Source organism: Glycine max, chromosome 2, assembly GCF_000004515.6.
Source record: "Glycine max cultivar Williams 82 chromosome 2, Glycine_max_v4.0, whole genome shotgun sequence".
NCBI classification, from domain to species: domain Eukaryota; kingdom Viridiplantae; phylum Streptophyta; class Magnoliopsida; order Fabales; family Fabaceae; genus Glycine; species Glycine max.
The window spans coordinates 48,996,140-49,023,451 of record NC_016089.4 but is presented as its reverse complement, the minus strand read 5'-3'; the positions used below and the strand labels follow the sequence as shown (position 1 = coordinate 49,023,451).

At 31.7% G+C, this 27,312-nt stretch overlaps 4 protein-coding genes across 7 annotated transcripts; 1 reads left to right on the top strand and 3 right to left on the bottom strand.

Annotated features, from left to right (window-relative positions):
- Window positions 1–1,006: 1,006 nt before the first annotated feature.
- LOC100801276 (splicing factor, suppressor of white-apricot homolog) lies at window positions 1,007–5,977 on the bottom strand. Of its 4 annotated transcripts, none has more exons than XM_014770616.3 (4): window positions 4,722–5,977; window positions 4,433–4,584; window positions 3,131–3,934; window positions 1,007–2,562 (listed from the first exon to the last, which is right to left on the bottom strand). In XM_014770616.3, exons 1-4 carry the CDS (start codon window positions 4,930–4,932, stop codon window positions 1,042–1,044), a joined length of 2,688 nt encoding a protein of 895 aa, XP_014626102.1. In that variant the 5' UTR covers window positions 4,933–5,977; the 3' UTR covers window positions 1,007–1,041. The 4 variants fall into 4 exon arrangements, with proteins under 4 accessions (XP_014626102.1, XP_003519589.1, XP_025982533.1 ...); XM_003519541.5 differs by having other exon boundaries at window positions 5,563–5,945; XM_026126748.2 differs by lacking the exon at window positions 4,722–5,977 and adding an exon at window positions 4,190–4,287.
- Window positions 5,978–11,213: 5,236 nt separating this feature from the next.
- LOC100801266 (CCR4-NOT transcription complex subunit 9) lies at window positions 11,214–15,814 on the top strand. The gene is made up of 9 exons (XM_003518480.5): window positions 11,214–11,635; window positions 11,838–11,909; window positions 12,138–12,227; window positions 12,431–12,473; window positions 13,331–13,437; window positions 13,992–14,087; window positions 14,896–15,086; window positions 15,186–15,255; window positions 15,456–15,814. The coding sequence occupies exons 1-9, from the start codon at window positions 11,465–11,467 to the stop codon at window positions 15,564–15,566; spliced, it is 951 nt and encodes a 316-aa protein (XP_003518528.1). The 5' UTR covers window positions 11,214–11,464; the 3' UTR covers window positions 15,567–15,814.
- A 1,936-nt stretch (window positions 15,815–17,750) lies between these two features.
- On the bottom strand, window positions 17,751–18,594 carry LOC102662647 (uncharacterized). The gene has a single exon (XM_006575618.4). The coding sequence runs from the start codon at window positions 18,424–18,426 to the stop codon at window positions 17,995–17,997; it is 432 nt and encodes a 143-aa protein (XP_006575681.1). The 5' UTR covers window positions 18,427–18,594; the 3' UTR covers window positions 17,751–17,994.
- Window positions 18,595–20,536: 1,942 nt separating this feature from the next.
- On the bottom strand, window positions 20,537–24,011 carry LOC100800196 (transcription factor IIIA). Its single transcript, XM_006576059.3, has 7 exons — window positions 23,976–24,011; window positions 22,641–22,844; window positions 22,371–22,505; window positions 21,570–21,861; window positions 21,200–21,438; window positions 20,943–21,086; window positions 20,537–20,849 (listed from the first exon to the last, which is right to left on the bottom strand). The coding sequence occupies exons 1-7, from the start codon at window positions 24,009–24,011 to the stop codon at window positions 20,700–20,702; spliced, it is 1,200 nt and encodes a 399-aa protein (XP_006576122.1). The 3' UTR covers window positions 20,537–20,699.
- Between the last annotated feature and the right edge of the window lie 3,301 nt (window positions 24,012–27,312).

Below are 27,312 nucleotides of genomic sequence, written 5' to 3'. Positions count from 1 at the left end.
TTTTTTTTTACACGAAGCAAGTTTTAAAACACAGGCTCGGATAGTCTGATTTATTCCAAATTAGTCTCTGACCGGTTATGATTATAACATTTGGTCCCTTGATTTTCAAACTTTGTAATGTTGGTCATTCTGTTAATTTCAGTGTTTGACTATTATAGTTATTGTCTATTAGATTAGATGACATGACAAATTTAAAATAAGTTTATTAAAACATAAATATGATTATTATTTAATTAAATTAAGTAAAATTTAATTAAAAAAATGAAGGAAGAGTGGTGTTTGACGAGGAAGTTGGTGGTGGCGCAAATTTCGAACAAGTCATAGGTATGAGGGTTCTTGGGAAGCATGTGCAAAGGGAGGTGAGGGAGTTGAAGCTTGAGATGGAGGTGTGGAGGTGTCGGAGAAGAGGCACACTGGAGCCGTTGTAGGGACGGGGAAGAAGGGTCGCTAGATTTCCTTTATTTATTTTTAATTAATTTTATTCAATTTAATTAAACAATAATAATTATTTATATTTTAATAAATTCATTTTAAACGTTTCACCTTATATAATAGATGATCAATTATAAAAGTCAATAATAAAAATTAATGGAAAATCAATATCATAAAGTTTGAAAAACAAGAGGATCAAATATTACAGTAAAATTTTAGGAAGCAAAATTATAATTTAACCTAAAACTTATTTGAGTTTTTCTTTTCTTCAAATAGTTATTTATTGTTTTTTAGAAGAATTATTTATTGTTATAACATAACACTTTTAGTAAATTAAGAACATAAATATAAAAAATGAGTCTCTGTCTTAAATTTTAAACTGCCCCAAAATTTTCAGAATTATAGATTTTTTTCTTTCCTTACTCCCAAGAATATTTTGTTTAAAATATTTTTTTTTCACATACAAAACATGTCCAAGATTCCATAGTTCCTTATATTTTTTTTTATTTTATTTTAGTGATTCAACATAACTTGGAATACTAAAAAAACATAACTTGGAATATAAAAAAACTTATTTACTAAAAATTATTATAATATATTTCATTATCTTTATGATCTACATGATTTTAATATTCGAATTTTGGCTCTAAGCTCATCAGAAACATCAGTTATTTCAGGTGATTGAGATGGTACCCTTGCATTAGATAATCCCTCAGAAGCCTCCCTACTAGCACGTCCAACTTCACCACTTACTACTGACTTTTCCGATTTCAAAATTATCTCCCCCTCCTCCAGCTCTGTTTCTCTTTCAGCACGAGATCTGCTCTTAAGCCTTACATTTCTGCTTCGATGCCTATGCTCATCATCAGATGAACTATAATCTTTATTAGAATGGTGAGAATGTCTATGCTCATGGTCTGACAAGCTATCATCTCTGTGTCGTCGTTTGGAAGGGTGGTGCTTTTCATCAGAGGAGCCATCATATTTATGACGACGATGCCTTGAGCGATGATGTTGTTCATCATCAGAGGAGCCATCATATTTATGACGATGATGCCTTGAGCGATGATGTTCATCATCAGAGGAGGAGCAATCATGCTTGGTCCCCCTGGAAGAATACTTGTCTTTGGAGGAGGAATGTTTTCTCTTGTGCTTATGCCTGTCCTGACTCTGGTGTGAAGAGCGATGTTTTTTTCTGGATCGTTTATGATCCCTTCTATCTTCTTTGTTTTCTTCTTCCTCCTCCATTTCTTCATCCTCTTCATGTCTACCAGATCTTGAACGGTACTTCCTTTTTGACCGGCGTTCATTATCATCAACAATAAGTTTCTCCTCAGATTTCCGACTTTTATCTGAATTAATATCAGTAGAAAGTTTCTCCTCAGACTTTTGACTTTTAGCTGAATTATCAACATCATATGGAACAGAACTTCCTTCCCTTTCTTTACCCACAAGATTCCCGGTCTCAGCATCTGAACCTGAAACTCCAGAGCCTGGTGGCTCAACTGATAATGCTCGTGGAAGTTCACTTGCTCCAACACCACTTTTTAGCATGGCTGCAAACATCTTTGCTCGTTTCAATCTCTCTGCCTTAAGCTTTTGCTCTTTAGTCATGTGTGCTTCAGAGGAATCTGCCTCACCTGCTGCTGCAATAGCTACTTTTTCTGCAATAGCCTTGGCAACGGGGGCAGAAGCACTAGCCTTTACATTCAGGTTTTGATTTCCAACAAAACCTTGTGGTCGAAATGAATACAGACTACCAGTCCCAGAGCTGGACAAATACCCACCATCACTTCCAAGGCCTTGACCACTACCACTTGATGCCTTGGTAATAACTTCCAAATTGGGGTTTTTAATACCCCTAGTGGCAGCCTGAAGAATAGCTGCTGTTGCTGCCGCATCCATGCTAATTGTGTTTTGAGCTTGGTCTTTAGGAATTGGATCTTGACCAAACTTCTTTGACTTGCCAATAATCATCTTGAACTTTTCTTTTTGGTCCATGTCATGTGGTAGATCAGAAGCCATAGATCCATGTGAAAGATTGTCACTATCATCATTTACAGCAGTATTATTGTCACCTGTATGACCTGCTGGATTGTGCTTCTGGTGGCCCTTGCCTAGTAACTTAAACTGTAAACAATTAGGAAGATCAGTAAGTAGCATCTCAAAGTCAAAATTAACAATACCTTCATCAGTCCCAAATAATCCATGGAATACACAAGGTGCACAAAATCCCTCCAGAACCCAAATAAAATAATTATCAAAATTTGAATTCCATGCAGAAGGGAAATCTTTGAAAGGCAAAGATGAAATGAAAAACCATGACTGCTTCAAAAATTCATAATTTATCACAACTACATGGCAAGGCATTATAGCTATACAAAGCATACATGTCAAATGCATACAAATATGCATAACAGACAGAAATACAAACATGACCAAGGACTAATGAGAATAACCAACATTAGGGTACTGCAGATAAGTTTACAGATGATATCAGTCAATTAAATTATGTTTTTTGCTCTAGAGGGGAGGGAAGAGTAGGGTAGAAGGCATTCAATCTTAGAGTGACATGGATTACATCCTACAAGGTAGAAAAGTGCAAGTGCAACTAATTTCTCACTTCTCGAGGAACAGTTTGAATCACATAAATTGAAAATTAAAAATAAGTCAATTTTAATGATTCTGAGAAACACACCTCTTCAGCAGTTTGAAGAACTTTCAGATAGTAAGTATGGTATTGATTAGATGGCAGAAGAAACGGGAACCTTCCATGAGGTCGATCCTGTTCTGCAAGAACAGCCTCAAATTGTTTTCCATTTTTTAAGATGAACTCAACTATCTTCTCTATAGTTCTCTTTAAATCAGATGGAGGTTCAACAACTGGGAGTTCAATCTTAGCAGTACTCCGCACAGAAGTCTGCAACTTGTTCTGTGCATTAGATACTGAATCCAAGCCATCACCTTTTGCTCCAGCTGTGGTTGCAGTCTTAACAGTACTGATAGAATGATTCCGCTTTATGACAGGAACTTTTTCTTTCAAAGAGGGTATCAGATTTTTAGAAATGCTTCCATCCTTCTTGGCCACATCTGAATAAGATTCTGCCTGATCTATTCCAGGAGAAGTATAAGTACTAACAGCGTCAACAGCTCCCTCACATTCTTTTTTCTCAACATCACAAGTATTCTCAGTTGTAGCATCCTCATCCTCTCCAGATCCATAGACGGATCCAAGCAAAGACAATGCACCACCTGTTTGATCAAGCCCCAGAGTCCTATTCATGTCCTCAGTTGAGCTTCCATCATCTTTGTCAACTTTCAGAAGTTCTTGGTGATCAACAAGAAACCTAAAATACGCATGAAGATGATGATCAGGCATTAGGAATCCAAAAGTTGGATTGTCTCCTTGTTTCACCCTCAGGATGATTTCTGATTGGCTTCCATGTTTGCTGACAAATGTTGCAGTCCTTGAAATAATCTGATGTACTCTCTCATTTGGAGGCTGGAAAAGAAAAACAAACAAAAAATGTTTCTACATCAATAAATGTGAATTTCAAAATTAGTGCAAGTATAAACTTAGAAAGGGTCTAGCCAAGCAGAATATTTAGACACTTGTATCTTACTAAACAAACATAAGACAACCTCACATATACTTTGTTAATGATAAAGATCAAGAAACAACTTTATGAAGACATGTATCATCCCATTTTCTCTCAAGAGGTAAATAATCAACGAATTTCTATCATCCTAATCCCACCTGCACGGCCCCTTCTCATGACATCAAAAGGAAACAAGGTGCCTGTGAATGGCTACCTTGAGTCACAAGAACTCCGTTTATGCTCCGAGCATCTGAAACTTAGACATCATAAGCCTTAGAATAACATATGTACCCTAGACAATTATCACCTAATCACATTGGTTAAACAATGAAAGGTCAATTAAATTAGTAACAAAGGAAAACCACACAATTAAATTATATATTAAGACAGAGGTTACTCACCAGGTTACTGAGTAGGCTTTCAGGTACTGGGAAATTAGGATGAAAACTAGGCTCGGTATCATTGTCCTTTGTCTCCGTGGAAACACTGGAATTTCCATATGAAAAGGCAACAGCATGAAAGCCGGTTGAACTCAATGGATTTGAACCATCATCTAAACACAAAAAGGTGACATTCATAATCAGAATCAGATATAATAAAATTCTCAATAACAAAATTATCCAGCTAAAACAGTAGCTGCAACACAGAAGAAGCCAACCATAAATTGAAGCCAGGTGAAAACATTCTTACTTGTATTCTGACACAGGAACTGTAGCAAATTAAATTCCAACCTGCAAATGTGGAGTTTGTTGTTGCCGAAAAAAAAAAAAACACTCGACATAGACTCGAGTGGAAGTTGGATAAAAAAAAATGTTGTTCCAACATCCACGGAAAAATAATTTGTTTTGATAGCCATTAGCCAACAATCCACCATCACATAGTTTCCCCAACTAAATGTCATGTCTAACCAAATATATCAATGTGTCCAAATGATGAGAACAAAATTGAACAAACTTGATAGAGAAATCTTAGAGAATTACCCATGACTGATTATTAATAGCCTTTGCTATATATAAACACATCACAATATGTCACAACACAAAACATAAAAGTCCTCCATTGTTACAATAAAGATTACGAAGGCAAGCTTATTTGTTAAACCAGAACATGTTCATTGCAAAAGTTTCACCATGCAACGAAACACTCTAGCTAAAGCCCACAAAGAAGCAACAAAAGCTTTATCTTAAACCGTTGAGCTCAATCAAAGTTTGCTTAGGACTTCCACGAACCTAACTAATCAGAACAACTTCCATTTGATTGACTTTTTCTCATTCATTGTAGCCTCTATGGAATTAGGATGAACCTTGAACACTAACTTGCCAACTTCTCTCCAGGGAAGAACATAAAATCTCGTTAAAACAAAATCACTAACCAAACCTCTCATTTCTTCTCGTTGTGAAAAGTGAAAACGTAAAACACAACAACCAACAAAATTCCAATTAACAGAAAAATATTTGGGGAAAGTCGACCGTCACAAATGGAAGGAGCTAGAAAGTAAAAGAGTAGAGAGGAATTATGTTTATGAGGTTACCTTGTGGTTGTTCGTCGTCAGGAGAAGATGAAGGGAGATCGAGATAACGTTGTTGATCGAGGTCGGGTTCAGGCGGAGGAGGGCGGCGCTTGAGGCGCGGAGGGAGGGGAGCGGAGAGAAGGTGGCGGACATCGTAGCGGTCGATGGAGAGAGAGTTCCATTCGACCAGAGCTTCCGCTGAGTTCACGAACGCCGCCATGCCGTCGTCGTCGAACAGCATCGCGTGCCGCCCTACCACCTCCAGATCCATCGCTTCTGCAACCTGATTGATTATCAAAACGCAGCTTCGTGGATCGCACAATCACTCTCTCTCTCTCTCTCTAAAATATTTAAAACGATGATGATTATTTGTGTGCCGCTATGACATATGAAATTATGAATTAACGAATTTTGGATGATGATAGATTACCCCTCGGAATGTGCCCTACCTGTATGCACAGGGCCCGGGTTTTAGCTGGTAGCTTTGGGCCTTTGGCCCATTCTTAAATGAATAATAATAATAAAATACAATTTTCATGCATTATCAACCAATAAAAATTCATCCAAATACGAATTTTAAAATAATTATTAAAAAGCCAACAATTTTACCGTGCATAACAATGTGTATAAAGCTTTTTTTATTACAACATCACAATTCGAGAATTCTACAGTCAAGTAGAGTTTAAAATATCTTTAAAATAAGATTCATAAGCATATTTAACAAAAGAAAAACAGTTCATTATTATTTTTTACTTCATAATTAACTATTAATTATTTAATATAAATAAGATATAATAAAATTTGCATTAAATTTAATTTATTAAATTTACTTCCAAATTCAATTTGTAACCGATAAAGTCGTTTTTAAGAAAATCATTTTATTAGAAATTAACTAAATGATTTTTGTTGTTTATAGAAATTTATTGCATTGTTCAGTTGCTTTTTTAATTTATTAAGGATTTTTTATTATTCGTATATGATTTAGTTACTTTTTTTAGAAATATCAATTTAATGTTTTGTATGAACAGAATATATCACAATTTATTTAAATAAACAAGTTAAAATATATAGTAAAAGATTCTTTTTTTTCTTCTATTTGTTCCATTAATTTAAAACATAAAGAAAAATTCATTTAATGCACTTTTTTTTTCTTTTATTTTTATATATATATATTGAATAACTTTTTCATTTGCTTACTATTTCTTTTCTTGACTTAACTCTTTTTCTTCCTCGTTTTACACTCGTAATTTAGTCTACATTGACATACAAGTTACAATTAGCTAATGACACTTTTTGTGTGTTATAGAAGAAAGATCTTACATAAATACATCATTCACCCGAGAGATGGAATATGTAAATTGGGAACCAACACATTACTTTTACATCACTTAACAACTAATCATCATTTTTTAACATTTCTCCTCTCTGATAGCTTAGTATTTTTTATTGCCCTTGTAAAGCTTAATTTATTATTTTTAGGTCTAATCACATTATTACGTAATTACTCATACTATTATTATGATTTTTTTTTCAAAAATATTATTATGATTATGTACTATAAAATTAGACTCATATATTTGAGGATTTTAGACTTAGCTAGTTATTTTATATTTTTATCTTTATTTAAATGTTGATAAATATGAAATATATAGTTTATAAGGAAATATTTGATAAATTATTTTAATAAAATATAATATTTTATATATTTTATTTTTCATGAAAAAAATGACTTCACACAATACTTTCAAACTCCATTTACAATTAATTATTTATAATAAATTATAAAATGATAACAATTTCATTTTTAAAATATTTAATGTATTGAAACTATCTGCTTATATTTAAATAAACTCGTGAAAAACAAAAGTTTAATAAATTTTAATGTAAATAATTATAAATTTATATTATTATATTTATTTTAAATTTATACATTTTATATATATGTATTGTATCACTATTATTACTTTGAGAAAAAATAAATTATAAATTTTCTTAATGAACTTAATATTTTTAAAGATGACATATGGTCAGTTAAAAATACAATTAATCTCTTTACAAAATTTTAATGTAATTATATTTAATATATACTAAATAGTTTAAAAACGATAAATTTATTTATATTTTTTTAAAATAATACTAAGTATACAAATAAAAATAATATAATTTAGTCAAATGGGTACATGATGAATTGAAGATAATGTGTTCACCAAGACTATTAATGGGTTACTTTTGTGTAGTGCAACGCAAACTTCCGATGGAAGAAGGAAACAAATGCGACTGCCTCGTAAAGTAACAAATGAGAACATACATAAAATAACAAAAACTGGAGGGAATTTCCTACAGGTCACGTAAGCATAATGTTCGATCTTGTGTAAATTAGTTTATCCTTTTTTAAAAGCAGAATACACGGGTTGTCGAGCTCTCTTCCGGGTGGTGACTCTTATTGTAGACTTACTTGTCACTTATTAAACATGAATTTTAGGGAGATGTAACGGCGCTTTTGTTTAGGACACTGATAAAAAAACACTTACATTTACTTATTTCAGATTAGGAGTGAGAAGTTGAAGATATGTCACAACAATAAAAAAATCCCGTAGTTACACCAGTATAATGCCATGCTGTTAATTTCACTACCCCTGTTTATGCAAAGTAATTAATTATTTTTGTTAGAAACCACATTTAATCATACTTGAGCCGGCTAATAAATAACAAAACCTCTAAACTATTAGTTAAGCTAATAAAAATAATTTCACTTAAAGAATGGTGAGTTTGAAGGTTCTAAATTCTTATCCTCTTTGGGAACAATGCCAGTACTAACCGATCCCTTGGAAAGACTAAAAAAGAGCAGAAAAAGTAACTATGGAGCAACATCAAGTTAAAAGCTTCATGTAACTAGCTCGATGTGTAAGAAACATCATCTCGATCGAAGAAAAAATTAAAGTATTTTTAGAGCTAGATTTTTGGTAAATCAGGTAGAATTGAAAATCTCTTAATATTTTTATTATTTTTTACTTTAATGCTACATTTTATTTTAAAACTTTAGATAATTTTTAATAGATTTTATATAAATCTCATTTTTAAATATTTAATAAATTAAATATAATTTTTTACGGCTATTTTTTTTTCCCTGTTGTCATTTTGGCGAATCAGTTTTTCTTCCTTCCTTTTGGAATTTTTCTCCTCCCTCTCTCCGGTCATCCGCCGCTTTCTTCTCCCATTCTTCTTCTTCCTTCTTGTCCCTCCCCTCCTTTGATCATTTCTAATCCTTGAGTAAAAAAAAAAATATTTTTAAATCATGTGTAGAGATCTTCACAATTCTTATACAAGAATCTATTATTCACCTAAGCTAGAGATCTCTTCTACTTTTTTATTGGAAGATAATATCTTAAACTTAAAATTCTTAGTCAAGATCTAACACTAACATTAGTCTTAGAAATCAGTTCTTAAGATCTCTCTATGCACCACAAAGAAAAAACATGTTATCTTCACTCACCTTAGCATTAACCATTTTGACAGTGCTGTGTTTTCTCTCTTTGGGCCTCGGCCCTGCAGTGAAGCATTCCTCAAACTAGCCCAACAAAAGAACATCTCAGAGTGCAAGACACTGAGCACTCTGGGGGGCAGATCGAGTTTGCTTGGTCCTACCACAGTGTGACGAATGAATCAATCGTACTAGAAATAATGTTGATAGGGTGGGCGGAGATGATTGGAACCAAAGCCATCATAGCCATTAAACGCAGCGACGGAACGTGGGGAATGGACACACATACAACGTCACCAAGGAGACCAGAAAATGCTTGCAGCCCTCTACCCTCGAAAATCGCGTTTGTGACCAACAAGTCGGTCGCTAATATGAACACCATGAATGCAAGAATATTGGTCCTTCCTTCTGATGTGTACAAATTAAGTTGGGTATGCAATTGAGTATGGCCATCCCCTGGACATCCTAGGACTCTTCGAAACGTCGACAGGACTTGACTGATGAAAACGGTCGCAGCACTGGACAGTACCAGAATTATCTTAGATCGGTGATATCCTATATACTTTTAATAATTATATATATCCCTCAAAAGCATATGCCTAGCTTTAGTGGCTTCACCCTTGGTTCGGTTGCAGATCTAGCTATTCCGTAGTAAATTAGGTTTAGCTTTAATTTAAAAGATTTAATTAATATATGCTCCACATCTGTTTTAAAAGTTTAAAATGTAGCTAATTTTTTGCTTTCTAAAATATGCATTTAGTATAACAATTTTTTATTATTGAATTTGATAGTCCTAACATAAATATTAGGAATATGCAAAATTTTCTAACTAACAATTATAATTCTATAGCATTTACGATTTACACAGATAATTAATTAAATCCTATTCACATATATATTTAACAAAAAAGAAGAAGAAATATTTCATTCTTATTAATTGCTTTAATCTCTGTTAGGATATATTGATGAAAGGCAGGTGTTTGGTTTTCAGATGTTGGCTTTTCGCTTGAAGCCGAAGGTGACGGATGGTTACCGGAAATATTGGAATATGTATCATCATTTTCTTCGTTATGGATTGCTGGCTATAACATATTGTTACATATTCAAAGGAATAAACATTTTGGAAGGGGGAGACGCAAAACATAATGCATTTGCCTAATATGTATATCTCTCTCTCTATATATGCATTACCATTACAATTTACAAGACGACGAATATGTGTTTTTGATACAATAATGATATGATTGAATTTTTATTTTTTATTTTATATCAATTTTTTTCTTATTCAATATTTTTTTTAAAATTTTCTTATCTATCCAAATCAATATTTTTTCAATTAACATTAAATGTCTTTATTTTGTAAATTACAAATTTTAAATATATATATTTAATATTTTAATTTATATTTATTACTAATAAAAAACCATTCCTAACCTTTTAATTTATATTTTCAAATTTAACGTATACTTATATAAATTAATAATTTATTAATTAAATTCAGGTTAAAAATTTATCAAAATTACAAATTTCAAACACATGCCTTTTTTATTTTGAATTTTTTTTATTACTGATAATTATTTTATTAATAAATCAATTATTATTTTCCTTTTAAACTTATATTTTTCTGTATTTGATGGATATTTATTAACATATTTTTTTGTTACAATGTTATTCACACCAACTTTGTGGGTAACTAACTTTCATAAATTTATATCTTATTAGAAAGAATGATAGTAAAAAATGTTAAAAATGAAATAAACTCTCTCTTACCCATAAACTAATCCACAACGATTGAAGAAATTAATTAACTTAGTTAGAAGCATTAAACTCTCTTAACCTATATTCTTTATAAAAAAATCCCTAATATTTATAATAAGACACTCTTATTTTTTAATTATTTTTAAATATTTTTTGGTTTGAATTCTTTTATTCTCTTTCACTAGTAATATATTTATTACTTTTTTTTTTCTACCCAGGTGAAGAGATAAATGTTCTCAAAATGTAAGGCAAATTCGACTCTTCAAAAGCCAAATACATTTTAAAATTGTTTTGGGTGAATCCGGGTATCATCGACAGAGAATCAAATAGTAACTCCTCAAGTAAAAATTAAAATTAGATTTTTTTTAATTATTATTTGAAGCTGTATTGAAACTTATGAGAGGATATATGGTTAAATTTTTGAATAAAAACTTTCCACTTTGAAATTCTAAAAAACAGAAGACTAATAAAGATTTTCCATATTAATAATGATAAAGTTGAAAGAAATATTAATTAGGAGGGGCGCACACAGGGTGACATGCAAAGCATATCATGTGTTGCAGCCTCCTTCAACTACGCAACATTTCCTCGCATGCGTTACGCAGACGATAGTTAATTAGGAAGTTGGCATTACAAGAACAAGAACAAAACCCCACTCACTCACTCATATTTCTTTGGGAGTGAATGGCCAATTTGCCCCAATCCTTCTCCTTAAGCGGCGCCTCGTTTGGAGCTCCTTCTTCTTCTTCTTCTGCCACCACCAAGGATCCAAGGACGATGGCGTCTGTGGAAAACCTCGTTCTCCAACTCAGCAACCCCGATCTCCGAGAAAACGCTCTCCATGAACTCTCCAAGGTACCTACCTTCCGTCGTTTTCCCTCTCTCGTGCGTCTTTTAATTTAGTCCAATTAAGTATAACACCACTCAAAACGCCGCATTCCATATGCTAAGCATGTATAATTGTTTTCGCTCTCTATTTCATGCGTCGTCGTTTCAAGGCTCACACGGTTAATATTTTTTTCCTTCTCTCTCTCTTTTTTTTTTATATATGTTTTAGAAGAGGGAGTTATTTCAGGATCTTGCTCCGTTATTGTGGAATTCTCTTGGCACCATGGCAGCACTTTTACAGGTATGCATGCTTTGGTTGACTTGCATTAACATTACACATATTCTTTCTCACTTGCCTTTCTTTCTTGTCTTTTATATTTATCTGAATATCCCCATACTGATTAATATTTTGTTTCATGAATACCTTGTTCCTTTCAAATCCTGGAGTTACTTCTATATATATATATATATATATATATATATATATTCTCGAATAGTTTTCTAAAATTTTATATTTATTTTCTTTCAGGAAATAGTTTCAATTTACCCTGCTATTTCACCTCCAAACCTTACTCCAGCACAATCAAATCGAGTGTGCAATGCTCTTGCTCTTCTTCAGGTGAGAATTGAAATTCACACTGCAATTGCGGACTGTTGTGGTTGTGGACAGCACTGCAACAAAAATATTTCGGCTGCAATTGTGGTTGCGGACTGCAATTTAGAACCATGGTCCAGTCAGATATACTCTGACGGGTCTTTTTCTCTTTCTCTTCAATGCATTCTTGCTAACACATTTCTTTTACTCTCATGGATTTCTTACAGTGTGTGGCATCTCACCTTGATACAAGGATGCCATTCCTCAATGGTAATGATTTTTTTCTTATTCATCTGAAGGACGGTAAACTTCTGTTTGCTAAATAATATCATTTATGATACATAGTATATTTGAAAATCTGGTTTATAACTGAGTCAAATGGCATTGCGTGATTCATGTAGCTGACTTCACCTAGTGGTATTTTTTGTTGTTGATGTTGTTCCCAAACCTTGCTTTTGTATGGTATATGTTCAATAAATATAAAATGATTGATGATATCTTCTCATCTCCTAACTATATTTTCCCTTTTTTTCTCACTAATATAAAACTGTTATAAGATACTGTGTAAAAGCAACCAATTGCTAACAATTAAAAAGTAAGTATTGGGAAATACCCACTTTTGAGACTATCTCTAGCCAATGTGGGACTTGGGTATTTTCCAATAGTAAGATATAATTTGTTAAACAATAAAATTTCATAATGATGGTTAAAAGGCCATATATAATCTAAAATGTTTTCTGAGTGTAAAGCAGAATCATGCAGTTAAATTTTAAATGCATCTTGCTCTCTCTTATTATTGCCTATCTTGTCATAGGACTTTATCTTACTTGAAAATGAGGTTTCTCTCTCTTTCAATTTATAGGTCATACCACTTGTTCTTCTTTCTTGGCATTCAGTCATATTTGTATTTTTTACTGCCAATATACTTTCATAAGCATCCATGGACAGAAACTTTGGAGCACTTGAAAGACATATTAGTTGTTTTTTTTTGTTAATATAAAATTAAGGAGATTGCTTTGACATTACCATATCTGTTTCAGCAGGGTTTTTGCTCATTGAAATTAACACTTGAAGGGAAAAGATATTACTATGTTCACTCTTTACACTTACCTTTTTCTCATCTGCAGCTCATATACCTCTATATCTGTATCCCTTCCTTAATACAACCAGTAAGTCCAGACCATTTGAGTATTTGAGGCTTACCACTCTTGGAGTCATTGGTGCCTTAGTGAAGGTACAACCTCCTTGCAGATTCTGTTGTTGAATACACTTGACTATGAGAAGAACAAATTTTTATACAACATTTATGCTGAAAAGAGTATAATTTCAATTAGTAAAAGTATTGTCACAAAAAAAGTTGCCATAAAAGACTATATACTGCAATAACCTCAACTAACATGTCAATTTAGAAAAGAGTAATAACTGATTATTGATTATTATAAATCTATGGCACACAGCAAGACATGTAAATAGTTTAGTTGCCACAACTAATTAGTCTTGTTATAATCTTATAACGTTCATGTAGATCTTCAACTATCTGTTAAGTTTCAAATACAATCCTGTAACAACTTTCTATGACGTAACAGGTACATACAACTCAACTTGTTAGGATGAGTTCATCGCTATTATTAGGGAACAAAATTTTCTGAACTATTTTATGCCCTTCATGATATTGTTGATATTTCTTCCTAGTGGGATGAAGCTATTGTTTTTTTTGTTGCTTGTCACATGTACAATTATACTTGAGTTTTGTCGTGTTTAATTTATTTTCTGTTGATATTTCACCAGGTTGATGATACAGAGGTTATAAGTTTCCTTCTTTCAACAGAGATTATTCCGCTGTGCCTGCGCAGTATGGAAATGGGCAGTGAATTGTCAAAAACTGTAAGTTTACTGATCTTGTTTTAAACCAATTTGGTTTGACAAACTATTTTGTTTGGATGAATTGAACTTGATTTTTATTTCCTTCATTTTTCTGAGCTACTTTTTTGGGTATGTATGATGAACATGTATGCATGTTCCAATACAGTGCTACATAGGAGGTGCATACCATTTATCTGGTTAATGGGATTACCACTGAGGAGAGTGGTCTTGGCACAAGACAAATGGTACTATGTGAACTTAGGGAGGCATATCATTTAAGAACTCTCTTGTTTTCATCTTTTGAACTGTTGGTCTTAATATAAGTTTTATTAGTGGTTGTCACAGGACTGTTGAAACTCTTCTTGACATATTTGGTTGTAGAGGAGTGCTAGCAACACTCTCCTTCTAAAACTCTATTATTGTTTGAAATTTATTGGAAATCACAAACTTTGGTAGGTTCTACTTCTAAATTTGGAGAGAAACTCATCAAATGAGAAGTAAGAACCACTATTGTCATTTCCAATAAATTTCAACTAATAATAAATAAAAAGAGTGTTAGAGAGAGTGCTGCAAACATTCCTCTTGGTTGTATCAAAATGCAATTCGACACCAGTATTTGTAGTACAAGGGTTGAAATACTGTCCTCCATACTTGAGATCTAAATCTTTAAATAACACATGTTTAACTCTTGCATTGTACTTGGTGGTGCCCTGTAAATGCTAAGCCACATGTTTGTTTTAGCCACTATCTGCTGATCCTCTTTTATACCTATCAAATAATTGTAAAAGGAAAAATTGTGTGTAATCTAATGGAAGTTCCGTCATTTCAGGTTGCAACCTTTATAGTTCAAAAAATTCTGTTGGACGAAATGGGTTTGAAATATATTTGCACTACAGCAGAGCGCTTTTATGCAGTAGGTCGAGTTTTGGGAAACATGGTGGCAACTCTTGTTCAGCAACCTTCATGTCGTCTTTTGAAGCACATTATTCGTTGTTATCTTCGTCTGTCTGATAATCAGAGGTTTGTTAAGTAGATAGTAACTCCAGTTTTGTAAGTGCTCCTGCCCATGCCCTTTACGTTCTTCCCAAGTTTCTAATAAAACTGGTCATTTCAAAACAGTGCTTGTGAGGCATTAAGAGCCTGTCTTCCGGACATGTTAAGAGATGCTACGTTCAGTAGTTGCCTTCGTGTAAGTGATATTATTATTATTATAATAAAAATTTGATTTAATCAATAGGGTTGAAGTGAGTTGATTAAGTGAATTGAAGACTAGCAGTAGGGCATTAACTAGTAAAGCTCGCTCTCTTCTTCAAATTTCTGAGCTAAGAGATTTTTCTCTTGTTCTTATGGTTGTTTACATTTTATATGGTTTTGGTTTTATTTATTCAGGAAGACCCAACAGCTAGGAAGTGGCTACAGCAGTTGCTTCATAATATTGGAGTCAATCGGGTTCCTGCACTACAAGGTGGAGGAGGCTTCGATCATATGATGGGGTCGTGAGAACAAAGACTTGCCTCGTTGCTGGGGTTGCTACTTGTGAAAATTATCGACTAGCTACATGCATAAAATAGGATTTTCAGTTGGGCATGTATTGAGAATGCAGAATTGAATGGGAAGGGAACTATCTTTTTTATTTAAGGGAGGAAGGGAACGTCTGATGTTAGGAGTGAAGTATACATGAGAATAGTGAGCTCTTGATTGAATATAAATATTGAAATAATAATGAGCCGCGTATAATTTAAACTCTAGTACAATATTTATAATTTCTTATTATTTAGTAATTCAATAATTTAAAGGCTAGGCTGATCATTTGTTTGCAGCAAATCGAAGTAACTTTAGAAAATAATTTCATCCTAATAATTTAGATAGATATTAATATATAATAATCTGTATGCTAATGTATTTTCTTGTAAAATATTTATCCTCTAGTGTTATGTTTTCTGCGTATTTTTTGTACTATTTAATTTACATATAGATTTTAGCCAATAAAAAAGGAAAAAAAATACTTATCAATCTACATTTTTAAAGATTTTAAATACCATTTGAAAATATTGAAACAATTTTTTATTTCATTTTTAAATGTAAGCAAGTGAAAATTAAAATTTGATTAGATAAAAATCGTTAAATTAATCAAGTCATGATATAGTAAGCAAAAGAAAAATGAAGTTATATTAAAAATTATTATAACAATCATTAAAAATTTCTAAAATTATAATAAAGCGTCATTTTTTCCAATTTAAATTTTAATGATTTAAGATAAATTATTAGTCTTACGAGTGAAGTTTAATTTTCTCTTCACATTTCATGGAAAACATCTATCTTGTTTCTTATATTTTATTCACTATTTTTTTATGTTAGATAAAATGGAATATTCAGATTAAAAAAAAAAACGCAATCCAATTGTATCCCAGTACCAACAATGGTAAAACAACAATAAGGAAAAATTTAGATTCAAATTTAAACCCCCCACCCAGTAAAAAAAAAAGAAGAAAAGATGAAAGCAAAACAGAGACTCAAAACTCACCAAGATAACAGTGAAGACCCAATTCGATCATTCCGTTGACCAATCAAAGAATCTTCTCAGTCTACACCCATTGAAACCTCCTTGATCAAATCCCACCTAAACAAATTGAGAGGTTTCTGTGTCTTTCTGACAGAGTCGGGAAAGAAGAGACAAAAATAAGAGAAGGCAACAAAAAAGTTGACCCTTCACAACTTGACAAATGTCGCAAGAAGGTTCAAGGTTGGGACCCTTAATAGATTGACACTTGTCTCAACAAAAAAGTTTTCAATTTATATATGGTTCCGATCCATTTTAAATATAAATCTAGCTATTTCAATTTCACCAACAAATTGCCAAAGTAAAAAAAAAATTGATTTCATATGCCATCAAGCTGCGCTATACCCAATTACAACAGAAGATGGGGACACCCTAAAAATTACAACACCATTCTCATCTACAGATAATTATGAATCATCAGGGAAGCAGCAGAGTTTTCTGAATCCTTCACCCGAGATTTTTCATCTCCTGACATTTGAAGAATACCATCAGCAGTTGGAATCTGAACGGCACAGACAAATTTCTTTTCATGAGAGAGGCCTGATTCCTTTTCAATGCTGTGAGCCATTGCAGAGATGAAACAAGTTAGTCAACAAGGAATATTAAAAGTTTCACAGATGCAACTGAAGTGAAAGAGTACATGTACTCTGGTATAGGCCATTTTCTAAGCGCACAAATCTCACGAAGTTTATTTTTGGGTGCTTCAACAACCAAGGTACCATTTTCATCAGCAGTAGAGTTGAGCTTGATGTTGGTGGAAGGCACCAAATGTGCGATATGATATCCTAAAGTAGAGAATATGTTGGTGGCAACACCCAAAAATGAATTGAAAGTTTATAAAAAATAATATTTATGAATCGATTTTGAAAAAATTAAAAAAATAAATGTATATTAATAGAATATATAATGACTTTGAATATATTAATTTATAATTAATATAAATAAATTATACTTGACAAACAATATTGATATAACATTTAGTATTATCCGCATAATATTAATATAAATATACAAATGCATGGATTTTTCATATATTCTATGAAACAATTTTGATAATTAATTATTATTCTATAAACAATATTTTGTAGAATATACAAGAGATTAATAATTATATATTGAGAATGTAAAATAAATTTATATTATTAATTAATAAAAAATTATCATTAACATAATTTTTAAGATAATATTCTGTACAAACCCAGTGCATGGGAGAAAAAGTGAAAAACCCAGGAATCCTCAACTAAATAGACCATCAGAACCAGTGTTTCTAAATTTAACACCCTAGAAACAATTTATTCTAGAGATATAAGAGGAAAAAGCTAATCAAAGGCTTCCTGACAAAGCCTCTCTCTGCATCTTCAACTGTTTCTAGAAGTTCCCAATGAAGGCCTCAGCTTTTGCAAACAACTCTTGCCCATTAACTCCCCTAGCCTCATCTTCTGCTTCAATCACATCTCCTTCACTTTCTCCACACCCTATGAGCAAAAGATTTGGGATTGAAGGACACTTTTTCACCTCAGTGTGACCAACAATGTTCTCATCAGAAGCAGACTTTGCAACAACCTTAGGCTTCTTTTCATCATGTTCTGAGGCTTCTACTTCCACCCTTTCCTCAGGTTCATACAGTTCTGGGGGAATTAGAGGTTTCTGTGTGACAGAAAGGCTTAGCAAAATCTGTGAGAAGAGCAGCTTCGGTTCCAAGTGCAATGATGAGAACGTTAAAGATGAAGTAAAGGTAGGTAGGCCTGAGAGAGGAAGGACAAAGAGCACTAGAAGTTCAGATTTGTTGAATCTGTTCATGACTCTGGTGAATGCGAGGAAGTTAAAGTGGCCAAGAAGCAAGAATGAGATAAATGATAAAAAAAGATGGACAGAATAAATGAATAATTAGGGGTAGCAGGAAGTAATAAGTAGGAATAAGTGCGGGGTTCTGGACATATAAATAGAGAAAGTGGTGTGTGTGACAGAGAGACAAACAATGTAAATTGTCACTTGCATCAGTGTATAAGAGTTGTTGCCAGTGTCAGTCAACAAAAGAACAAAAATATTTGTGGGGGCTGAAATTCCAAGAAAATCTTCACAGATTATAGTCAATAAAACATCATTGGCAAAATAAGGGAGGTGATTTACCCAATAATTCTAAGTGTCTCAGGCAATATTTTTTTTTTTCCTGAAGAGAGCATGATTCTTTTAATTTATTGATCGGAAATTAATTTGCTTGCCATAGGTATTATTCACTCAAAAAAAATTTATACATAAAAAAATCAAATAAGTTTTCCTATTAAATGAATTAATGTCACATGAGATTTTATATTGTGTCAATATTAAATGTTTAAGAGTATAATATTTCTTAAATGTAGTGTAATATCCTTTATTTACAAATACCTTTTTCTTCTTAGTTTAAATGGATAGTATATATATATCAAGAAAAGATTTGAAAACTGAAACGTGGCTGTTTTCTAAAGGAGAAACGACAGGAATGACAATGAAAGAGACTCTGACTTGGACTATTTACTATTTACCTACTAGGGCATGCAATGTCCCACTATATGTAATTTATTATTTAAAGATTAAATATTTTAAAGAAAAAAAATTCAATTCAACCATTTCAGTTTTCTTAATAATATCTTCTCCAGTTGGTTTGATTTAAATTTTAAATCAAACCCAATGCAATTGGTTGAATTTGTTTTGAGTTGTAATCTTATTTTTATCTTTCTTTGAAGAAATTATTAAATAAATGGTAAAATATATTAAAGATAGTAAAAAAATTCAAAAAAAATAAAACTTAAAATAAATCATTTAATTATGTTATTATATATCTTAATCAAATATACTTTTCATAAATAAGTATAAATTATGTATTAAGTGATATCATAAATTTATGCATATGTAAGTTTAGTTTGGATTGCATCAATATCCAAAATCAAAATCGAAATCTGGTGTATTCTATTTTTTAGTTTTTCAGTTTTAAATTTTTTCAATTTTCAGTTTATTTGATTTTTTATTTTTTTTATTTTCTTTTTCAGTTATAATTAGATTGAATTGATTTATAAACACTCTTATAATAAAAGTGTATATGTATAATTAATGTAAAAAAATCCTATAAACTAAATGTAAAAAAATAATGGATCCATCCATTGAAAGTCGAAATTTTTTTTATTTTTTATTTTCACATGTTTAAACTAGAGAAGGAGATTTACACTTAAAAGATCCTCTATGTATTATCACCTTGTTAAGACAATTGAGATTTTCTTTACAGTAACTGAGGTCCAGGTATAACAAAAGATGTCAGGCATTGACTTTTCAAACCACTTATAATTTTCTTTTTTGGGTAGAGTTGTTTTTTTTAATCAACTTTATTTTTTGAGAGATTATTAACAACTTATACAAAACGTTAATAGTGATTTAAGAAGAAAAAAATTATGATTTTGAAAACAATAAGTTAACCATGTTAAAAAAAAGTCAATTGAGTTATTTATTATTAAACAAGGGAAAAAAGAAAATTTTGGTTGCCAATGAAGAGAGTGGCATAAACATATGCTTATGCTCGTGATTTATAAGTCACATAGCTGCTGGATCTCATAGCAACGGACCTTTTCTTTTGGTGCCTAATGTTAAGGGTTTCTTGAAATAACACTACGCTTTTAAACTTCAAAAGTATTTTTAGTTTAGTACAAACTACAAAGGACAATGTATTAATAAAAACTTCCATTCCATTTAAAAAAATCTAAACAATAAATAAAAAACTTTTATTTCATTATGTTCCATTCCTTTTCATATCCTTCTACCGATTCAAACACAGCCAAAAAGCAAATGCCGATGAGTGCTTACATATCACCTTCCAAACCAGATTATAAACAAAAGCAGTTGTTTAAATTGCAAATTGGTACAAAGGTTAATAGATTCGCTACACTATGGAATCTGTCATAACTCATAAGCATCAATCATTATTACACGTTGTCCTAAATTCTATATATCTGTTAACAATAATCCAAAATGTTATATACTCCTGTCAACATGTTAAATTTACATTTTGCCTACTTGTAATAGGAGCACAGAGTGCTAAATGCACTCTACTCACTATCCTGCATAAATAACCAATGCTCCAATTGACTAGGTGGGGTAACCCTCTTCCTAATTAACACTTCAACAGTGGGACATGTTCTCTTCCTTCCTCCCCTTGGCCTTGACCTGAACTCTTCATCAGCTTCTTCAAAATCCCCCTGAACCAAAGTCAATGCAAAGCCGTGTGACTATGACAATATCACTTATGATAGCCTTTTGCACAAAGGGAATAGAAAGGGAAAAGAACTTACAAGGGTAAAAACATGTTTAGCAGTTTTTTCATGATTATCTCGCACATGTTTGTAAGCAAATCTCATGCCACAATCAGGAAACCCACAAGCAAAAGGCTTTACATTTAAGTGCACAGCCTTCTTATGCTTGTCTAGATTAGATTTCTGTTGACACAAAACCATGAACAAATTAAACGAAAGTTCAACTTGTAACCAAATTTAGAACTCAATTACAGTATACTCCTGACCAGAATAGAGAATAAGAAGTCAAGTCTTACTCTTGAGAATGTGCAGCTGCAACCCTTAAACTCGCATTGAAAGGTCTCTGATGAACTGCCTTCAGCTTCATGTGATCGAAGATGACGTTTAATATTCTTCTTCAGTTGCTTTGTCCCGCAAATGTCACAGGTCATATACTGATGGGAGGACTTCACATGGGCTTGAAGGCACTGGACATTAGGGAAATGTTTCAAGCAACCAGGCTCTAAGCACACCATATCTACTGATTCCAAATTAACTGCGGAATAAAGGGTTTATTCAAAATTGCACCCAACATCTTTCACAAATCTAAATAAACAAGCACCTTGCAAACATCCCATGGAAATTTCATTAATTCATACAAAAAACACCTAAAGGAACAGAACCTACCATGAGAATCTTCATGTTTTTGTAGCTGTGATGCATATCTAAAAACCTTTCCACAGCCAATCTCTGGACACATATGCTGTTTGTGACTTTTGTCACTACTGGTAGTGGTAGAACTGTCATCATGAATCTCCTCAGTATGTCTTTTCATATTGCTTTGCAAAGAGAACTCACTGTTGCAATTCTCAACAGGGCACTTAAAAATCTTCCCTTCATGCTGTAGAAGGTGCTGAGTCAGGTGGTCCTTTCTTCTGTAACTTGCCTGACAATCATCGACAGCACACACAAATGGCCTCTGGAACCACCACAAAATACTGTTAAAGCCAGAAACTAAAACCCAAAACACACACACATAAAAGTATCATGATGCTCTGACAAGAACAAAACACAAATGAACAAACAGCCAACCTCAATTTTGAACAGAGCGTGACCGAGGCATCCTTGATGGAGCTTCACAGGAGGTCACCCTACCTGATACTAATCCATCAAGTCCATATATGCTGCCTCGCGCATTTTGGAGATCTTTCTCTGGGATCCAATGCTTCACACTATTAACCCATAATTTTCCAATGATTTTAGAAACTTATAGATTACTTTCCTGCAAAATATGTATCTTCAGTCTATAAAACAACTAGCACAATCAAGTCACAACACAAAGCCTGTCTTCCGCAAATCAAATGTTTCTCAAGGAACACAACGGTCTATAAGACATAGCTTTTAAATACAGTTTTCTTATGTGCTTTTAGAGTTTGACTGTATCCAACTTATTTTTCTTAAATAATAATTAATCAAGAATTCAAATACCTCAAGTGAATGACTTTGCATGTGCTGCAACAAATAGGCGTGTTTTTTGAAAGTGGCACCACATTCCTCGCAAGTGTTCGATTTCGAAGCCTCTGCTTCGGGATCTCTTTTAGCTCTTGCTTTTTCATACTCTTCCTAAAAACACATCAAAAGTCAACAACAGAATCATACATAACCCTGCATATTGATCTAATTGCAATAATTCAAACAACGCTGGTTGAAAACGGTTTTCTTTTGCATAAGTGAAAGTAAAATTAAAAACAAGGGTACCTTGTGGTGCAAATTGATGTGGGAGGTGATAAGGGTTTTTTTGGATCTGCAGATACCGCAGTACTCGCAGTAATAGCGTCTGATATCTTTGTATTTGGGCCTTTCTTCAATTCTACGGCTTCGCACATTTTTTCTGATGAAGAGATAAAGACAAGAATTGGAGATTCCAACTATTCTCTGATTAGTGTTTTCTGGGAGAAACTCCTAATGTGAGGGAGTAAAGCTAGGGTTTTTGGCAACGAATTATATAGAGTTCCTAATTTGGGTGGTTTAATGCCCGCTACTTAATTATATAATTATTTTATCTTTTTTTAGAGTGTTTAGATGAATAGATGAAAATAAAAAAAAATATTTTTTTAATTAAAATAGAATATAAAATATGTGAATTTCATATAAAAATATTAAATTTTATCTTTAATATATATTTTCTTTTTTTTTTCTATCAAACTCACCGTTAAAATATTCAACTCAATCAAGATTGACCCTGCATTAATTAAAATGTTAGTGTATTGTTAAGGTAACTGTTAAAATTTTAAAATTTTGGCCCAAGCGTAAAAATATTGAAAAATTTAAAGATGAATTTTTAATTAATTTTTGGAAATAAGACAGACAATTGTAAAAATATTGATTATTTATTTTCACCGATTAATATTATTATTATAATTAATTCTAATATTAGAATTTATCTGTTGTAAAAAAATTCTAGCCTAAGATTAAGGAATTTTTAATCAACTTTCAAATATATATATATATATATATATATATATAAGTGGATGGTTTGGATGATCTCTTTCGCATATTCTCTTTTTGCTCATCCAAAATCTCAATTGAAGGTCAAGTCATGTCTCATCTGTTAGTGTTAGTGTATATTTTTGGTTTAAATAATTTTGCAGTTTTTATAATTTAGTGGTTTTTATTTTTTTTATTTTTATAAAATTATTTTTTGTTTGTTTTTAATCCTTGTAAATTGTATCTGTTTTGTTTTTTTTTTCTTATAACACTTTAAATAATGAATTTTTCACTGTTAAAGTGTTATTTAAGTTGCTTTAAGTATAAAAAAAATAAACATAATTTATAAAGGCTAAAAAAATATAAAAACAAAATAAAAAATATTATATTATAAGGATTAAAAATATATATTCTTCAATTTAATGGTTGAGGTCACTATGTAGGAAATTATGTGAGTTGAATGGTTCATATGTTGTGAAATTGATCCAAAAACAAAAATTTTGTTCATTGTGCAGTGGGCAAGAAATGATATGTTAAAAATATACACTAGATTATTCAATCAACTTTGCTTGCACATAACAAGAATTATCTCTTTTGCTTGCTCACACTTTGGGTTAGAGCCACTGAGTTTGTGCTCTCCATTGTGTATAAAATATAAAATAATGCATGATAAATTTAATTATCAATTTTATTCTTGTACACCACCGTTCAAAAAAGAAAATGACAAATCTTTTATGTGAAAATTTGTGTGTTCATATGTGTACATGTTAATGCGTGTGTTTTATACCCTGTTTAGATTGTTGTTTTATATTCACACAAAAACAAATTGTTGTTTTATGGGCTCGTATCACTTTTCTCCTCATCAAAATACTATTTTTCTTTCAGATACTTATTCAAGGGTTTTTCTTTGATCATGATTATATATAAAATGTATGTTTAAGGACTTTTCTCTTCTGTAGGGGTGGGAATAGGTCAGGCCAGACTTTGAAAGGCCTGAACCTAGTCTACGATAAATCTTTGAGGCCTGAGCCTGGCCTATAGTCAGGCTTTTATTTTGGCTCGACCTGGATAGCCTTTTTAAAAGTCTTTTCATAATAAATCTTTTATTTAGGAACGTAATAGGAAAATTAAAAAAAAAAGAAACCTGATAGAAAAAGGATATGATTTTTGCATAGGAACGTAAATATGATAATATAATTTTTGTATAAGAACGTAATTGGATATGATAAGATATGATTTGTATAGGAACGTAATATGATAATAGGATATGATTTTTATTTGCTCTAGAATACACCTTGTAATTAAAGTTTTACTTAATTATAGGAATGAAATCTGCTAGTTTAAAAAAAATATTAATTATACCCAAAAAATAATATATATATAGGTCGGCCTATCAGGCTTATAAGGCTTTTTAATAAGCCTTGACCTATTTAATTAAATAGGCTTTTAAAAAAGTCTGAGCCTAGTCTTTTAATTAAATAGGTCAATCCAGGTCAGGCTTTATATAGGCCAGGTCGTAGGCCTCTGTAGGTCGGCCTGGCCTATTCCCACCCCTACTTTTCTGTCATCCATAAGTTTAAGTAAAAAAAAAACCTCATATTATTTTCAATATAAAATGTATGTTTAATGACTTACAACTTTTTAATTGTAGGAGCATGAAAGTGGATGCAATAAAATTTTCTTATCAGGAGAGAGAAAGTGTATTTGCGAAAAAAAACCAGTAACAACCTAACTAAAATTAATTGTATTATTTCTTAATTTAAGAGATCTTAATTAATTTAAAATATTAAGTTATCTACATGTTTAATGATTATGGATAAAGATAGTAGATGACATGATAATCTAAGTCACCTAATAATTTCTCCCTCCCCATACCACCTCCCAGCATCACCAAGTTTTACTTCTCTTAGTCAAGAATTTAGAAAGAATCTAGGGTATTTATTTGCAAAAACACTCCTCACCCACCCAAGGGCCACTCCAAAAATGAAATTTGTCTCCCCTCCTCACTTTCCACTCAACCAAATGTCAAACCACTTTGGAGAAGATGGATCCCCATGACTCACTCTCAAATATCTCCACTAATATAGTTTATTTTTTATCAACCCATTCAAGTTGTAACCTTTCCACCCAATATTTTGACTCAAGCACCTCACACCATAACCTAGTCTTACCCATCATAAGGTCCCACCTCCATTTTGCTAAAAGTGCACAAAATATTTTTTTTTCCTAGACCTTTATGTTGTTTTGGTTTTTATTTCAACTCTCCCAACAAATTTTTCCACCCGTCCTCACAACCCCACAAAATCTTTTTTTTTTCAAGGATATTATGAACAGTGCTTTATGCACATCAACGACATTCATTTATTCTTAAATCTGTTGAAGTATCCAAAGTTCATTGATTGATGAGGCTGTTTTAATTTTAAGCTGACGACAATAAGACTTATGATACATCTTTTAAGGGAGACACGTATGAGCTATAGAATGAGAAAATGATGGAGCACATTATCGAGAATCAAATTATCATTCATTGTTTATATCTTAATTATCTAAGCTAACTTAAGAAGATGAACTGTGCAAATTTTAGGTAAAACTAATTGTTATAAATGATAAAAACAATAAATACATATGTAAAGGTATTCAACTTGATATTAAATGGAAGAAAAACTCATTGTTTGTGGCTCTGTATGGAAAGACTTTCATTTGAGGAGGGGAGACATGTACCAGCATATCATATAACCTGGAAGAGACTTGTACTTGATGAGAATATTAAATTTCTAGCAAGTGTGAGTGATTTTTATGTGAAAATCACTCCAGTGTTCTACCTTATCGTATTGCATAACACTAAATCTTTGAATCCATACTTAAAAGCATAAAATTCCATAACATAAATTCCAGAAGCATTAAGTTTTGTATTTGAGGATTATTGATATACACTCTCAAAACCCGGATGTGGCCTTGTTCAATCACAGACATCCTATTGAAACTGTTGGTTAGCTCTTACAAAGTGAAAACTCTAAAGTTCTGCTCTTTTTCACTTGGTGCATGTCTTTGAAGTCTTTCGGCTTGTTAATTATAGAGGGAACAGTTGGTTAATTAGCTTTCACAAGTCTTTTGTATATTTTGCACAGGAGGAGAGAGAATGATGGGGATATGAGAAAAGCAGGTATCTTTCAAAGGTTATCATTTTCAGAATTTAGTTTCTAAAAGGAATTTATTTTCTAATAAGAGAAAACATTTTAATTAGCAAACTAATAATATAAAATTGAAACAAAATTGTTTTTATTTATTTATTTATGATAGAAGCAAGATTAAATAGAGTTCGAATTAGCACGACATTTTTAAAAGAATATTCCTATTTAATAAGTGGTATTGACGATAGGACTTCCCTAACCATTCAAATGTTAGAATATATAGAATTCTCTGGTCTGCATATATTTTTATTTTCAAATTTTTTGTTTCAGCAGAATTGTAGAATCTTAATACTCAAATTTATCGATTGTTTGGCTTTTTATTTAGAGAATGAGTTATCAGCTTTTAGAAGAAGAAGAAAAAAAATCCAGTTTTTCAACAATTTCAGCGTCAGTGGTGGTCAATGTCAATGCCAAATGCCGATAGTGATATGACGATGCTAACAGTACGTGATCAAAGAACGTAGACAACTATGATAAGGAACCCAAATATGAATGTGCCTAATATTAATAAAGCTTAAATATATTTTTATTGATAATAAATATATGATTTTTGAGTTTAGTTTTTAATAAAGTTATATTTTATATTGAATTTTTGATAAAATAATAATTTTATTTTTTTCTTTAATATTTTTTTTATTCCTGATAAATTAATTAATTTTATGTTTATTTTTATTTTTTTTTCATTTGTAATTAGTCAAAGACTAAAATAAAATTTGTTAATTTGTAAGAAAATAAACATAAAATATCAAAGA

What these genes read in the sequence shown, in the direction of transcription:
- LOC100800196 (XM_006576059.3), bottom strand. Translation starts at nt 24,011, where the DNA reads ATGGAGAGCACAAACTCAGTGGCTCTAACCCAAAGT. An exon ending in ACATCAATTTGCACCACAAG is followed by an intron (nt 22,506 to 22,640) that starts GTACCCTTGTTT and finishes ATGTGTTTTTAG; the next exon opens with GAAGAGTATGAAAAAGCAAG. An exon ending in GCAGCTGCACATTCTCAAGA is followed by an intron (nt 21,087 to 21,199) that starts GTAAGACTTGAC and finishes TTGTGTCAACAG; the next exon opens with AAATCTAATCTAGACAAGCA.
- LOC100801266 (XM_003518480.5), top strand. Translation starts at nt 11,465, where the DNA reads ATGGCCAATTTGCCCCAATCCTTCTCCTTAAGCGGCGCCTCGTTTGGA. An exon ending in AAGGATGCCATTCCTCAATG is followed by an intron (nt 12,474 to 13,330) that starts GTAATGATTTTT and finishes TCTCATCTGCAG; the next exon opens with CTCATATACCTCTATATCTG. An exon ending in CGTTCAGTAGTTGCCTTCGT is followed by an intron (nt 15,256 to 15,455) that starts GTAAGTGATATT and finishes TTATTTATTCAG; the next exon opens with GAAGACCCAACAGCTAGGAA.
- LOC100801276 (XM_003519541.5), bottom strand. Translation starts at nt 5,812, where the DNA reads ATGGATCTGGAGGTGGTAGGGCGGCACGCGATGCTGTTCGACGACGAC. An exon ending in TGACGACGAACAACCACAAG is followed by an intron (nt 4,585 to 5,562) that starts GTAACCTCATAA and finishes TTTTGTGTTTAG; the next exon opens with ATGATGGTTCAAATCCATTG. An exon ending in AAAGCCTACTCAGTAACCTG is followed by an intron (nt 3,935 to 4,432) that starts GTGAGTAACCTC and finishes TTTCTTTTCCAG; the next exon opens with CCTCCAAATGAGAGAGTACA.
- LOC102662647 (XM_006575618.4), bottom strand. Translation starts at nt 18,426, where the DNA reads ATGAACAGATTCAACAAATCTGAACTTCTAGTGCTCTTTGTCCTTCCT.